The following is a 15,609-nucleotide window of genomic DNA, read 5'->3' on the forward strand; positions in this document are numbered from 1 at the left end:
CATATCTATTTCATGGTGGTTTATAATTTTTTACTTAATATTTCCTTTATCACAAACCCTGTAATTTCGTTGTAGTATTCCACAGTGTTAGAATTGCTTTTATAGTAGTTACTTCACAAGATAGGTATGTGAATATAACAGTTAAGCGTCTCTCTTTGCCTAGTTTCAGAGTGGTAGCCATGTTAGTCTGTATCAGCAAAAACAATGAGGAGTCCTTGTGGCACCTTAGAGAATAACAAATTTATTTGGGTTTAGCCCATGAAAGCCTATGCCCAAATAAATGTGTTAGTTTCTAAGGTGCCACAAGGACTCCTCATTCTCTTTGCCTAGTTTTACATTTTTCCCATTAGTTACCTGTACTATACAGCAAAAAATGCTTTTCCAATGTAAGTGAAAAATAGGTCCCATTATTCTGTTCTGTGTTTTGTCAAGCTGAAGATTAAAACTACTGTAAATTCTCTAAAAAAGAAAAGGAGTACTTGTGGAACCTTAGAGACTAACAAATTTATTTGAGCACAAGCTTTCGTGAGCTATAGCTCACTTCATCCACGAAATGATCATCATCACGAAAGCTTATGCTCAGATAGTTTGTTACAGTCTCTAAGGTGCCACAAGTACAATTTAAGGTAAAGGCCAGGTTGCAGGATGGAATATTGATTACAGTGCCAATGCAAGCCCATAGGGGGCCATAAGCAGGAATATTTTTGTGGGCCCTTCACCCATGCTCAACACATACTAATAATTAATAGGAGACCCCCTTGAGCTGCTCAGGGCCCTAAGCAATTGCTTAGTCTGCTTATGTCTAGCGCCAGCTCTGCCTAATGACTCCTCCCCTAATTTGCCCCACAACGTGAAAGTTCTTTCGGTCTCCCTATGATGGCCTCTTTTCAGATCCCTGTATGTAGTTAGATACTGTTGAATATATTACTCTAATGAGATTATATATAGAAGGCAGTGTTTCTGTATAGCTTTACTAAAGTCAAGATATACCACATCTACTGCTTCCCCCCCATCCACAAGGCTTGCTACCCTGTCAAAGAAAGATATCAGGTTGGTTTGACATGATTTGTTCTTGACAAATCCATGTTGACTGTTACTTATCACCTTATTATCTTCTAGATGTTTACAAATTGATTGCTTAATTATTTGCTCCATTATCTTTCTGGGTACAGAAGCTAAGCTGACTGGTCTGTAATTCCCCAGGTTGTCCTTATTTCCCTTTTTATAGATTGACACTATATTTGACCTTTTCCAGTATTCTGGAATCTCTCCTGTCTTCCATGACTTTTCAAAGATATTTGCTAATGGCTCAGATATCTCCTCAGTCAGGTCCTTTAGTATTCTAGGGTGCATTTCATCAGCCCCTGGTGACTTGAAGACATCTAATTTGTCCAAGTAATTTTTAACTTGTTCTTTCCCTATTTTAGTCTCTTCTGATCCTACCTCATTTTCACTGGCATTCACTGTTAGATGTCCAATCACCACCAACCTTCTTGGTGAAAACCGAAACAAAGAAGTCATTACGCACCTCTCCAATGTCCACATTTTCTGTTATTATTCCCCTTCCCCCCCATTGAGTAACGGACCTACCCTGTCCTTGGTCTTCCTCTTGCTTCTAATGTATTTGTAGAATGTTTTCTTGTTACCCTTTATATCTCTTGCTAGTTTACATATACAGCTGCAGTAATTACATGCTCAAATTAGGCACATAATTGTGTGCAACTTGTTTGAAAATCTGACATTTTTTATTAGTTGACTTAGATGTATTGCAGTGTCAGATTTTATCAATCACTTTAATGAGTAAAAAAAAAATCTTTCTGACAGTTAAACACTCTTATTTCCATTAAAGTGACGCACAAAAATCATGCTATCCTGAATTCTAGGAAAGATGAATGTTAAAATTTAAAAAAGTAAAAGCTTTTTAATATGTGAATTGTTATATGACATTGTAATCTGTAAAAATCAAACACTGTTTCAGGTGAAATTACATATGGAGGGCGAGTTACAGACACCTGGGATCAGAGGTGCCTGCGTACAGTCTTAAAGAGGTTTTTTTCTCCTGAAACATTAGAATATGATTACAAATACTCCAAATCAGGTAAATACAATTAGAATTGTAGAGGATTTCCATTTAGGTTAATGCAAACTGTTTGTCTATCACATTTTTTTATGATTTTGTGTATTTAATTCTGTATTTGTGTTGTAGAAAAATTCTGGTCTTTCTGTGATGGATCTTGCATCAGTCAATGGGGTCTGGTTCTCTCTGTGTGTCTAAGAACTGGATAACAAGCTTAGTTAAAGTCTCCCTAGTTTTTTATTGAGAAAAATGTCTCTTGCCCCACAGAGGACATTATTGGTAGTGTATCTCCTTCCATTTCCACAGACAGAAGTCTCTGACTCAGAAGTATATTTTCCAAAAAGAAGCTTTTGGCCCAAATTTTGCAGTATTTGAGAACCTGTGAACCTTGAGGTCTGTTGTGGACTTCCTAAGATTTTCAGGGACTCCGTAGAATGTGGGTCTTCTGTGAAAAGTCACTATGTAAAATGTTAACTTCTTACTCTCATCCTTGCACCTGATTCTCTTCTCACACTATTTTTACACTACACTAGCCCCATTGATGTCCATGGAGTTACTCATGATTTACTCCAGTGTAAATGAAAGGAAAATTAGTCCCACAATATGAATATAGTTATATCTGCTGAATTTAGTGACAAAACTATTTTTGCTTGTATTATATACTTCAGTTAGCACTGCTGAGCCAACACAATTAATGGTAATAATTGTCAATTCTAACTTATAGATCTTAGAACACATTGCAAAGATGAATAAACATTATTATCTCCATTTTACAGATGGAGAAACTGAAGCACAGAGAGGTTAAGGGTGAGATTTGCAAAAGTGCTCAGTCCACTCGGTTCCCACGGTTCTCAAAAGGGCTCATCTTAATCGAAACACTTTTTAAAATATGGCTCCCCAAATAGGAACTCATAAGTGGCTCATGGTCACATAGTGAGCCAATGGCAGCACTGGAAATAGAACCCAAGTCTACTGACTTCCTGTCTAGTGCCATATCTAGTGGATGATGCTACCCCCCTTTCTCTCTAAGAAAGAGAGAACTGGATTGTATCTAATCCTTCTTGCACATCAACAGACTTGTTTGCTAAAATCCAATAAATTACAGTTGAGCAAACCCACTGAAGACAATAGGGTTGCCCAGGTGTCATCAAGGGCATAATCTAAAGACAAAGAGCTTGTGCATGTGTAATTGAGGGCAGAATTTGGCCTGCAGAACCTTTATAGAATCATAGAATCATAGAATATCAGGGTTGGAAGGGACCCCTGAAGGTCATCTAGTCCAACCCCCTGCTCAAAGCAGGACCAATTCCCAGTTAAATCATCCCAGCCAGGGCTTTGTCAAGCCTGACCTTAAAAACCTCTAAGGAAGGAGATTCTACCACCTCCCTAGGTAACGCATTCCAGTGTTTCACCACCCTCTTAGTGAAAAAGTTTTTCCTAATATCCAATCTAAACCTCCCCCACTGCAACTTGAGACCATTACTCCTCGTTCTGTCATCTGCTACCATTGAGAACAGTCTAGAGCCATCCTCTTTGGAACCCCCTTTCAGGTAGTTGAAAGCAGCTATCAAATCCCCCCTCATTCTTCTCTTCTGCAGGCTAAACAATCCCAGCTCCCTCAGCCTCTCCTCATAACTCATGTGTTCCAGTCCCCTAATCATTTTTGTTGCCCTTCGCTGGACTCTCTCCAATTTATCCACATCCTTCTTGAAGTGTGGGGCCCAAAACTGGACACAGTACTCCAGATGAGGCCTCACCAATGTCGAATAGAGGGGAACGATCACGTCCCTCGATCTGCTCGCTATGCCCCTACTTATACATCCCAAAATGCCATTGGCCTTCTTGGCAACAAGGGCACACTGCTGACTCATATCCAGCTTCTCGTCCACTGTCACCCCTAGGTCCGTTTCCGCAGAACTGCTGCCTAGTCATTCGGTCCCTAGTCTGTAGCTGTGCATTGGGTTCTTCCGTCCTAAGTGCAGGACCCTGCACTTATCCTTATTGAACCTCATCAAATTCCTTTTGGCCCAATCTTCCAATTGGTCTAGGTCCTTCTGTATCCTATCCCTCCCCTCCAGCGTATCTACCACTCCTCCCAGTTTAGTATCATCCGCAAATTTGCTGAGAGTGCAATCCACACCATCCTCCAGATCATTTATGAAGATATTGAATAAAACCGGCCCCAGGACCTACCCTTGGGGCACTCCACTTGATACCGGCTGCCAACTAGACATGGAGCCATTGATCACTACCCGTTGAGCCTGACAATTTAGCCAGCTTTCTACCCACCTTATAGTGCATTCATCCAGCCCATACTTCCTTAACTTGGTGACAAGAATACTATGGGAGACCGTGTCAAAAGCTTTGCTAAAGTCAAGAAACAATACATCCACTGCTTTCCCTTCATCCACAGAACCAGTAATCTCATCATAAAAGGCGATTAGATTAGTCAGGCATGACCTTCCCTTGGTGAATCCATGCTGGCTGTTCCTGATCACTTTCCTCTCATGCAAGTGCTTCAGGATTGATTCTTTGAGGACCTGCTCCATGATTTTTCCAGGGACTGCGGTGAGGCTGACTGGCCTGTAGTTCCCAGGATCTTCCTTCTTCCCTTTTTTAAAGATTGGCACTACATTAGCCTTTTTCCAGTCATCCGGGACTTCCCCGGTTCGCCACGAGTTTTCAAAGATAATGGCCAGTGGCTCTGCAATCACAGCCGCCAATTCCTTCAGCACTCTCGGATGCAACTCGTCCGGCCCCATGGGCTTGTGCACGTCCAGCTTTTCTAAATAGTCCCTAACCGCCTCTATCTCCACAGAGGGCTGGCCATCTCTTCCGCATTTTGTGATGCCCAGCGCAGCAGTCTGGGAGCTGACCTTGTTAGTGAAAACAGAGGCAAAAAAAGCATTGAGTACATTAGCTTTTTCCACATCCTCTGTCACTAGGTTGCCTCCCTCATTCAGTAAGGGGCCCACACATTCCTTGGCTTTCTTCTTGTTGCCAACATACCTGAAGAAACCCTTCTTGTTACTCTTGACATCTCTGGCTAGCTGCAGCTCCAGGTGCGATTTGGCCCTCCTGGTAACATTCCTACATGCCCGAGCAATATTTTTATACTCTTCCCTGGTCATATGTCCAACCTTCCACTTCTTGTAAACTTCTTTTTTATGTTTAAGATCCGCTAGGATTTCACCATTAAGCCAAGCTGGTCGCCTGCCATATTTACTATTCTTTCGACTCATCGGGATGGTTTGTCCCTGTAACCTCAACAGGGATTCCTTGAAATACAGCCAGCTCTCCTGGACTCCTTTCCCCTTCAAGTTAGTCCCCCAGGGGATCCTGGCCATCCGTTCCCTGAAGGAGTCGAAGTCTGCTTTCCTGAAGTCCAGGGTCCGTATCCTGCTGCTTACCTTTCTTCCCTTATGCTGGGTAATTGTGTGTGAGAACCTATCTTGACTTGCATATTCCAGGGTGAATGGCAGGAATAGCAGATTAGGAAAAAAACCGTATTTTTACTTGGGACCTGAGCATATCTGATCTGGAAATGCCAGAGAGATGACAAGCCTCGAACTCCACTGCTATTTTTACAGAGCCACTTCTCTGATTAGAGCTGTACTTTAAAGTCCTTACCAGAACTGGCCCCGTTAAAGGACTTAGGGGGGCTAAAAGTTTAGCACAACCAGGAAGATTCCAGTATTGCTGTAGGGTTTATAACTCCCAATGTATCCTGCTGATGGTGCTAAATCTTTTTACTCTGGCCATCTTCAGGGAGAAGGGGAGCTCTCTTGCTTCCCATTAAATATTGAAAAGCTGCATAGCACCATGCTCAACAGGTGTTTGAGGTGGATCCCACTGCTACAAGCACTGCACATTGTCAGCATTCTCTGCCTGAAATATGTGGCCAGAGTGTCAAACTAAGAGATGATCAGAGGGACATTTCTCACTAATTTGGGAGCATTTTATACCCCCTTTGCACTGTTGCAAATGACTACACAAGGCACAGTGCAATGGAGAGTCAAGCCCATCAAGTTTGGATTTCTCCTCCTTGAGCTGGGCTGCTCCTAAGATTCCTTTTTTCAGGACTGCGGCACTCACCCCCTCCCCAGAAAGGCTCTTCCACCTCCCTTGTTATCAGTGTGAGGCAGTGAACCACCTGTCTCAGTGACTCACCAGAACCCACTTCACCATTTCTGTATCTATTTTTGGTACTTGTATGGCACCCATCATGGTAGCCTCTGAATGCCTGGCAATCGTTAATGTACCTATCTTCCCAGAACCCCTAAGAGACAGGGCAGTGCTATGATCCCCATTGTACAGATAGCGAACAGAGGTACACAGAGGGCAAGTGACTTGCCCAAGGTCACACAGCAACTCTGTGGTGGAGCAAGGACTTGGGCCCAGATCTCCAAAGTCTGAGGCTTGTGCCCTGACCACTGGACCCTCCTCTGCTCTGTCCTACACACACAACTTCAATACCCTTAATGCCATTTATTCATGTCCCTTTATATGTATTTCCCTGGAAGAACAGGGGGAGCAGAGAAGAGAATTTAATTTCAGTTTCTTGAATAGCCATCACAGGCCAGTGACAGATTGCACTTACTTCAGTCCAGCACTTATCATCTCAGCCACACCAGTCTTTCCTTCTTCCAGGCCTGGTAGTTACGCTGTTAACAGATGGCAATTAGTTATGAGTAGTTAGCCCTAGTTGTGTAAGTTGCTGAGTAGCTAGAAGCCTCCAAAGAGGAAAAGCACTGTAATGACCCACCAGAGAGTTGGAAGGCCAGTCAGGAACTAACCTGGGGCTCACTATACCAGTGTGAGTTGCCACTTCAGCTCAGCAGTCAAGCCTGTGAAAGCCGTTTGTTTCTTTTTATTTTAAATAAAGTTTGTTCTGTCTATGGGATATAACAAGCAACATCCCATATCCTGCTCCTGTTTTTACATTGTTTCCTCAGGCAACAAATATCCAGTTGTTTTTCTGTTCCAGAATATAACCTGTTTGCTTCAAAAGTTCTAGTTCCTCTGAAATGCTAAGACACGCTAATGCAAAACATGAAAATGTGAGACTTTTGGCCCTACCTTTGTAAAATTCTGCCTCTAACAATTTTATAGTGTCAGAATCTGATATATGCCTGTCACTCATAATGAAAAATGTTACCATCCAAATGTATTTTAAAGCATATTCATATAGATGTTTTGTTGTTTACGTGGTGAATTCCTTTACTTCTTTGAATGTGCTTTCAATAATTTAAGTTTTTCGCTAATAATATACAATATATACATTTTGACATTTCCATACATTTTTGCTCATTTATTTCACAATAAAACATTTTAATGTGGAATCTGTATGTGCATTTCTGTAATAGGTATATATTTTGCCCCTATGGCTGATAGTTTGCAAGATTATAAAGACTATATTGAACATTTTCCTTTGATCGACGACCCAGAAATATTTGGAATGCATGAGAACGCCAATTTGGCTTTCCAGGTTTGTAGGCTTTTCTTAAATACATGTTCTAAATTAAGCTACATAGTATAATTCATTTAATATCATTAAAGGGAGAATTTGATTTAATAATTATAGTTTGTTAAGCAGAAATAACAAGCAGGAATTGCTAGGCAATCCACCCTAATCATTAGATTTATTTTTTCCCATATGTAACTCCCGAATGTTTTCTTTAACCACTTTCCTGTCAAGCTGCGTTTTAATGAAGTGCACCATGATTTATGCTGGACAGTTGTTTATTGACATTGATTCTATCCTTAGTTTTACACAAATCAGCCTCTTCTCATGGGACATTATAATTCCTGATTAGACGGATGAGACATGTGAAGGAATACTGACAACCTGTTCAGAACACACACATTTATATTTATTAATTTATTATATTTATGCATTTTCACTGGAGGGACCCAAACAATCTTCCAGAATCCTTAAATACCACCCTCATAGTAGTCTAGGAAAAACAGCATTACACACATACAAACACTCATTAAAAATAGCTAGATAATGTGGTTGAGATTTTGAAAGCAGACTAGGGGATTTAGACACAGATGGGTGGGACTCAAGTGATCTGGGTTCAGTTTCTGGCTCCACCAAAGAATTGGTGGCCTTAGGCAAGTCACTTAAACTCTGTGTGTCTTTGTTCCCTATCTGTAAAATGGGGATAGTGATACTTCCTTTCTCCCACCCTTAGAATTATCTATTTAATTTAAGAGCTCTCCAGGAGAGAGACTGTCTCTTATGATGTGTATGTACAGCACCTACCACAATAGGGCTTTGATCTTGTTGGGTAGCTTCAAGGTGCTACTATAACATAATGATCTTTCATTAATTTAGTGGAAGTTAAGTGTCTAAGTCCCCTAGACTGCTTTGAAAATCTCAACTACACACTCTCTCTTCCACACACAATACACCATTGAAAAGCAATATCTTTTGTCTGTCATAAGCACTGAATTAGAAAAACATCCACTTTTGCTTGTAGTATAATATTAATTCTAAAAACTAGACTAATGTAGCAATAAGCTTACGGCCCAGCACCATAAAAGCAAAAGACTGTCATACCACGTAAAAAACCAGAAGATAAACTACACATTATCTAATAAACTTTGGTCCTAGGGGTTTGAAGCAGGGATTTTATAACTTCCAATACTAAGATAATTAAAAACATTAAAATTTTAACTCAACTCCCTTAACTTTATAGTCTCATTCAGTATATACTGCAGTAAGTTTAATGAACTAATTTAGAAACATCCTGAGAAAAAAATGCCCATTTCACACTTTTCTGTAGAAAGCAGCAAAAATTAATGTTAGTTTTAGATAAGTCAGTGGGGAAAATATTAACAAATCTTTTTTATCTAATTTTAAATGTTTATACTGAATTCCAGCAGCATCAAAGGTCTGGAATTCAGTGCAGTGGAATGGATGCATTTTATAAGAGAGAGGTTGAGAAAAATGATACCCATTATGATAAATATATAACACACTCAATGATCATGGGGACTTATTTCTTATGGTAACAATAGCTGGTCAAAAAAGCCACCTAAAAACAGAGCAAAGTTCTATTTACAGATTTCAATTACATTTTCAAGTAAATTCAAGAATGAAAATATCATGAACAAATGCTAAAATTTTCCTTGGAAGTAATTGGTTCTGAATATAAACACCTAAAAAAAAACAAGAGAGAGATTAAAATATTTAAGTAATAACTTGTGATGGCAAATTTTTAAAGGTACACGGCTTTTCTGTTTTTCTCTTTGCAGCGTAAAGAGACTAGCACTTTAATCACAACAATACTTGAGGTTCAGCCAAGATCAACTGCACAAGGATCAGGAAAAAGCAATGATGAAATTGTTCAAGAGCTTGCTAGCACTATCTTGACAAAACTGTCTGGTAGGATAGTGGTGTTAATGTGTTTTTGTCAATATTACTACATATATATAATGGTATTTGGGAAAAATATGTTTGTTTGTTTGTTTGTTTTTTTTGGTTTGTTGATAAAGAACCTTTTGCTTAATTCCTTATCTAGGAAAAGTGTTATCACTGGAGGTATATGGTGGTATCAGACATGAATGTATCTCCACACTGAAACAATAAACATACATGTAACTACATGTAAACAGAACTTGTTAAAATGGATCAAAAATATACTGTACTTTAAATGATAAAAGGGGAAAAAACCAACAATTCATAATTAACCTATAGCACTTGCTTCATATGGGGGAGATTTTCACAGGGACAAGGCATGGTTAGGCACCTAACAATCATTTGTGCCTTTGAAAATCATTCCCCAAAGTGTTTACTGAGACAGAAAACATACTAGAATTCAAAACATTTTGTATGGATAATCAAAATATCCAGATTTACACTAGCTAGAATATACATTTATAGAGGATAACAACTTTTATGCTTCAGAATGTAAAACTATCAACAGCTGTGTGGGGTTAAGACTACACTGTCATCATAGCTATGTTATTGCATAGTGATAATGGTTTATGCCTTCCTTTAAAGCATCTGATACTGGCCATTACTGGAGACAGGATATTTGACTAGATAGAGCAGAGAGAGACCAGTGGTCTGATCCAGTATGGCATATCCTGCTAGTTGTGTCTGGTATATAGACACAGTGGGGAAGACATCCCCAGAGAAGGGTGGTGATTCAGGTGCTTAAATCCTGTAAAAGTCAATGGACTTTAAGTACGTGCTTTAAAGTAAAGCACGTGCTTACGTGTTTTCCTGATTTTTCTTAGTCAAAAGATCTCTTCCTTAATGTTTATTCGTGAGTGTGAGAGGACGGCCTATAAAATGAGAACAGAAACAGAAAATATTCTCAGCTTGGGGCTAAACCCAGTGCTGTATGGCCTGGCTGTAGAGACCTGCCTTCCCAAAGGCATTCTCCCTTTTCCATTTTCTAAACAGCCACTCTTAAATATCTTCTCTCCAGCACCTATTCAAGAAGAGGGGCAAGCTTAACTGGCACTAACAACCTGCGCAGTGGAGAACAAAGGGGAGCCTCTGCACATTGGGACAGGAAGTTTAAGATGTGCAACTAAAGGCCTCAGTTCAGCAATCAAACCTGCACAGCGAGTCATCATTTACCCTCACAGAAAATCCTGAGGAAGTCAATGGGAGTCCATGCTGCCAGGCTCTTATGCATACACAGAACCCCATTGACTGCAGTGGGATTCCAAGCAGGCAGAAGGGTCCTACCATGTGATTCTGATTGCAGTGTGAGGGCATAAATTATGTTGTGAGATTTAGCTATTGCATATAAATGCAGTGTTAAGAGATCCTTCCATAAAATAATGTGCCTAAGAGCTAGGGGAATGTAGTGCCAATCTTTAAAAAAGGGAAGAAGGAGGATCCTGGGAACTACAGGCCAGTCAGCCTCACCTCAGTCCCTGGAAAAATCATGGAGCAGGTCCTCAAAGAATCAATTCTGAAGCACTTACATGAGAGGAAAGTGATCAGGAACAGTCAGCATGGATTCACCAAGGGAAGGTCATGCCTGACTAATCTAATCACCTTCTATGATGAGATTACTGGTTCTGTGAATGAAGGGAAAGCAATGGATGTATTGTTTCTTGACTTTAGCAAAGCTTTTGACACGGTCTCCCACAGTATTCTTGTCAGCAAGTTAAAGAAGTATAGGCTGGATGAATGCACTATAAGGTGGGTAGAAAGTTGGCTAGATTGTCGGGCTCAACGGGTAATGATCAATGGCTCTACGTCTAGTTGGCAGCCGGTGTCAAGTGGAGTGCCCCAGGAGTCGGTCCTGGGGCCGGTTTTGTTCAAGATCTTCATAAATGATCTGGAGGATGGTGTGGATTGCACTCTCAGCAAATTTGTGGATGATACTAAACTGGGAGGAGTGGTAGATACGCTGGAGGGCAGGGATAGGATACAGAGTGACCTAGACAAATTGGAGGATTGGGCCAAAAGAAATCTGATGAGGTTCAATAAGGACAAGTGCAGGGTCCTGCACTTAGGACGGAAGAACCCAATGCACAGCTACAGACTAGGGACCGAATGGCTAGGCAGCAGTTCTGCGGAAAAGGACCTAGGGGTGACAGTGGACGAGAAGCTGGATATGAGTCAGCAGTGTGCCCTTGTTGCCAAGAAGGCCAATGGCATTTTGGGATGTATATGTAGGGGCATAGCGAGCAGATCGAGGGACGTGATCGTCCCCCTCTATTCAACATTGGTGAGGCCTCATCTGGAGTACTGTGTCCAGTTTTGGGCCCCACACTACAAGAAGGATGTGGATAAATTGGAAAGAGTCCAGCGAAGGGCAACAAAAATGATTAGGGGTCTGGAACACATGACTTATGAGGAGAGGCTGAGGGAACTGGGATTGTTTAGTCTGCAGAAGAGAAGAATGAGGGGGGATGTGATAGCTGCTTTCAACTACCTGAGAGATGGTTCTAGACTATTCTCAGTGGTAGAAGAGGACAGGACAAGGAGTAATGGTCTCAAGTTGCAGTGGGGGAGGTTTAAGTTGGATATTAGGAAAAACTTTTTCACTAGGAGGGTGGTGAAACACTGGAATGCGTTACCTAGGGAGGTGGTAGAATCTCCTTCCTTAGAAGTTTTTAAGGTCAGGCTTGACAAAGCCCTGGCTGGGATGATTTAATTGGGGGTTGGTCCTGCTTTTGAGCAGGGGGTTGGACTAGATGACCTACTGAGGTCCCTTCCAACCCTGATATTCTATGATTCTATGAATGTGTCATTAAAACTGTTCACCAGAAAACAATGAAGATTCCCTTAGCGGAACAAAGGCTGAATCTTGTTGCTATGATATCCTGTCATACCAATTAGTTTGTCAGAACATAAGATTTTCTAAACAGTTGTGACTGTTAAATCCTTGTACAATAATTACAGTTTTTTAAATTATGCACCACTGTGCTGTTAATATGCAAACACGTCAGGTGCAATTATCTGCATGTGGTGTTTTTTTCTAAACTCTTGCCCCAGCTAGCGAAATATCACTGAAATTCTCTGCTCCGTAATCATTGTGAAGATGTTTAATTTGTTCCCATTTTAAAAAGAATGTGTTTCAATATGTTTTTAATGTCAAATGGTTTAATGGTTTCTCTTTGGAGAGGGGTGGAACTTCTTGATTTTCAAACATATGTTTTGGAAATTTTTCTCACTAAAGTGTACATTTTATTTTCAAGGGAAAATGTTGTTTGTACACTCTGTATTTGGTGAACTGTTTTCATGCTCACAGTTCTGCATGTTAAACAGCAGCACCATGAGAAGAATCAAATTTACTCTAACAACAAGAGGCCAAATCTTCAACTGGGGGTAATTGGCACCACTCCATTGACTTCAGTTCAGCTGATTTGTACCAGCTGAGTCTCTGGGCTTTCTTGTCCAAACATGTATATTGTTAGGGACAAATCCTGCCCCTCCTGTGAGGGTACGGAGGGCACTGGGTCCTGCTGCCTCTCTGCTACATGGAAGATTTTGCGTCCCTGTGGGACACAGATCATAGCTCTACCCAGGCTTCCCTGCACATCGTTACCCAGAAGGGATTCAGAAGGGAAGTGGGACTGGTGGGTGCACCACTCAATGATCCATCACTAAGGCTAAGATTTTTGTCATGGATATTTTTAGTAAAAGTCGTGGACAGATCACGGGCAATAAAGAAAAATTCACGGAAGCCTGTGACCTGTCCCTGACTTTTACTAAAAATATCAATGACAAAATGGATGGGACTGGGCAGCTGCGGGGTGGCTGGGAGCTCTGGGGTGCCCCACCACCTGTAGGACCTCAGAGCTCCAGGGTCCCCCTGCCCCCTCACCAGCAGCGGGGAGCATTATGGGAATCCCCCTGCCACTACCGCAATGGGGAGCTGCCGGTGTCCCCCTGCCCCGCAGTAGCGGCTGGGGAGCTGTGGGGTTCCCCCTATCCTGCGGCAGCAGTGGGGAGCAACAGGGGTCCCCCATCCTATGGTGGTGACTGGGGAGCTGCGGGGGTCCCCCTGCCCTGCAGCAGCAGCAGGGAGCTGCGGGGATCCCCCTGCCCTGCGGTGGCAGTGGGGGTCCCCCGTCCCACTGCAGCAGCCGGGAGTTGCGGGGTACCCCCTCTGCCTACAGCGGCTGGGAGCTGCGGGGTACCTCCACTGCCCATGGCAGTTGAGAGCTTGGGGGCCCGCTGCCTCAGACGACAGGGGTACCTTACAGCTCCCTGCCGCTCCCGGGCTGAGGTCACGGGGGTCTTTGGAAGTCATGGATTCCGCGACCTCCATGAGAAAACCATAGCCTTATCCATTGCTCAGTCTCCCTGTGTGAGGGAAGGTGGGCATGGTGGAGGCGACTCAAGACCCGAGGTTGCTGTAGCAAACACAGAGCAACTCTGCAGCTACTCCAAAAATTGGGTGGGAGCAAACGGGGGTTATTTCCCGCCAGTCCCTTCGGAGCTCCCCAGCAGAAGTGAACTTGGAGACAGCTCATCAGGAAGGAAACTGGCAGTTTTCCAATCGAGGGATAACATTGTTCCTCTCCTTCTTCCCTCACTGTAGTGACACCAGATCTTTCTGAGTGATAAAAAAAGGTTTCTATTGCAGGAAAACTGGAGATAGACACTGCTTCAGAAAGCCTTTTTGTCAAGGATGACAAGGGACGTGTGGACTCTTTAACTACTGTACTTGGACAAGAAGTGGATCGGTTCAACAATCTGCTTGACTTGTTAAGAGTATGACACTTAATTGAATCGTTTTACATTGGGTGGCAGTGTTACCGGAAGCTCTATAGCTAGATTGTACCCCTGCCCTGTGCGCTGTGGGGGTGTAAGGGCTCCCTCCCCTTCGTGGTGCAGTGCATCTAAGGGTTACCCACAATCACAACTCCTGCAGGGGCTCTTCCTGAGATGTTCCTCCCACAGCAGGTGAAGGAGCAGACAAAGCTGGCTGGCTGCAAGAGGGCGAGTATTCTACACCCCTTAAAGAGGAGTAGTAAATTCCTCCCTTCCTCCCTAGTGAAACTGACTAGACATGGCTGTGTATAGAGTCATAGTGTTTAAGGCCAGAAGGGACCACTAGCTCATCACAGCTGACCTCCTGCATATCACAGGTCACCAGTAACTGGTAATGAGACCAAAGTATGTCAGCCCACAGGAGACTAGGCTGTTATGTGCCACAGGCAGCGAAGAGGAGGGACCAAGGTTTCTGTAACGAATAATCTAGCCCTAAATAGCTGTTTCTGTTATGGTGTGGGATCACTTGTTTAAATGTTTCAACCATTGCATACTTTTCCACTTAGTAGTTTTGCTAGGTGGATTTCATCATTAGCATCTGGAGAAATTATTTAAACTCCTTACCTAAGAAGGGCTGCACAGATTGTTATAGGTGCAAGGAATTATGCTTACTCTTGCTGTCAAAATGTTGTAGAAGAGAGTATTCTTTAAACAGTACTAATGTTGGGTGGAAAAACGTTTGACCAGAGTACAAGGAAAATAAAAGGTTCAGGCTAGTGGTTTGTGACCGTAAATCATATGAAAATCCACAATCTGATTGTGTGGGGAGGGAGGCGTACAGTGCCAAAAGTCACTGTATACATTATTTTATTCAAACTATCCTTTATTTTTGCAGTAAAACCTATCTAAAATTATTTAAAAATATTCCAGCCAATTAAAATAACCATTGTTTCCATTCCTCAGCAGCCAGAGTTCAGGAAGGTGGGTAGAGGAGAGAGATACTGTCTCTTCTTCTGCACTGCTTTCCTGTCTCTGACAGTTCTGTAAACTCAGCGATCCCAGAGAAAACACAGAATCTGAGACCCACCCACAGGGGTCGTGTGACAGGCCACTATATCAATGAGACTTCCTGTTCTCTCAATGGCCAACTCTGACTGGGACTTGAGAATGTTCATGGCTATGCAGGAGGTGATCATGATCAGGCACTTAGTTTCCCATGCAGCCCAGATTTTTACTTGGCAGTTCTCAGTATTCCGTTAAATTGATTCAAATGTTTATTATCGTGTCCACACAGCTGCATTTAAAGGCCGTGAGTGTTATTTTAGATGAAGTT

The 15,609-nt window shown here is 42.2% G+C and overlaps 1 protein-coding gene across 6 annotated transcripts in view; it reads left to right on the forward strand.

Moving 5' to 3' along the window:
• Positions 1 to 15,609, forward strand: part of DNAH6 (dynein axonemal heavy chain 6) — a 192,300-nt gene that overhangs the window by 167,275 nt on the left and 9,416 nt on the right. For 5 of the 6 annotated variants that reach the window (XM_073345870.2, XM_073345872.2, XM_073345871.2 and 2 more), the window contains 4 exons: positions 1,979 to 2,098; positions 7,444 to 7,565; positions 9,341 to 9,470; positions 14,149 to 14,276. In XM_073345870.2, the coding sequence (XP_073201971.1) occupies positions 1,979 to 2,098; positions 7,444 to 7,565; positions 9,341 to 9,470; positions 14,149 to 14,276 (500 nt within the window). Of the gene's footprint in view, positions 1 to 1,978; positions 2,099 to 7,443; positions 7,566 to 9,340; positions 9,471 to 14,148; positions 14,277 to 15,609 lie in introns of those variants that run through there. The other variant, XM_073345875.2, reaches the window with a different exon arrangement.

The sequence above is a fragment of the Lepidochelys kempii genome, chromosome 5, assembly GCF_965140285.1.
Source record: "Lepidochelys kempii isolate rLepKem1 chromosome 5, rLepKem1.hap1, whole genome shotgun sequence".
Lineage (NCBI taxonomy): Eukaryota > Metazoa > Chordata > Testudines > Cheloniidae > Lepidochelys > Lepidochelys kempii.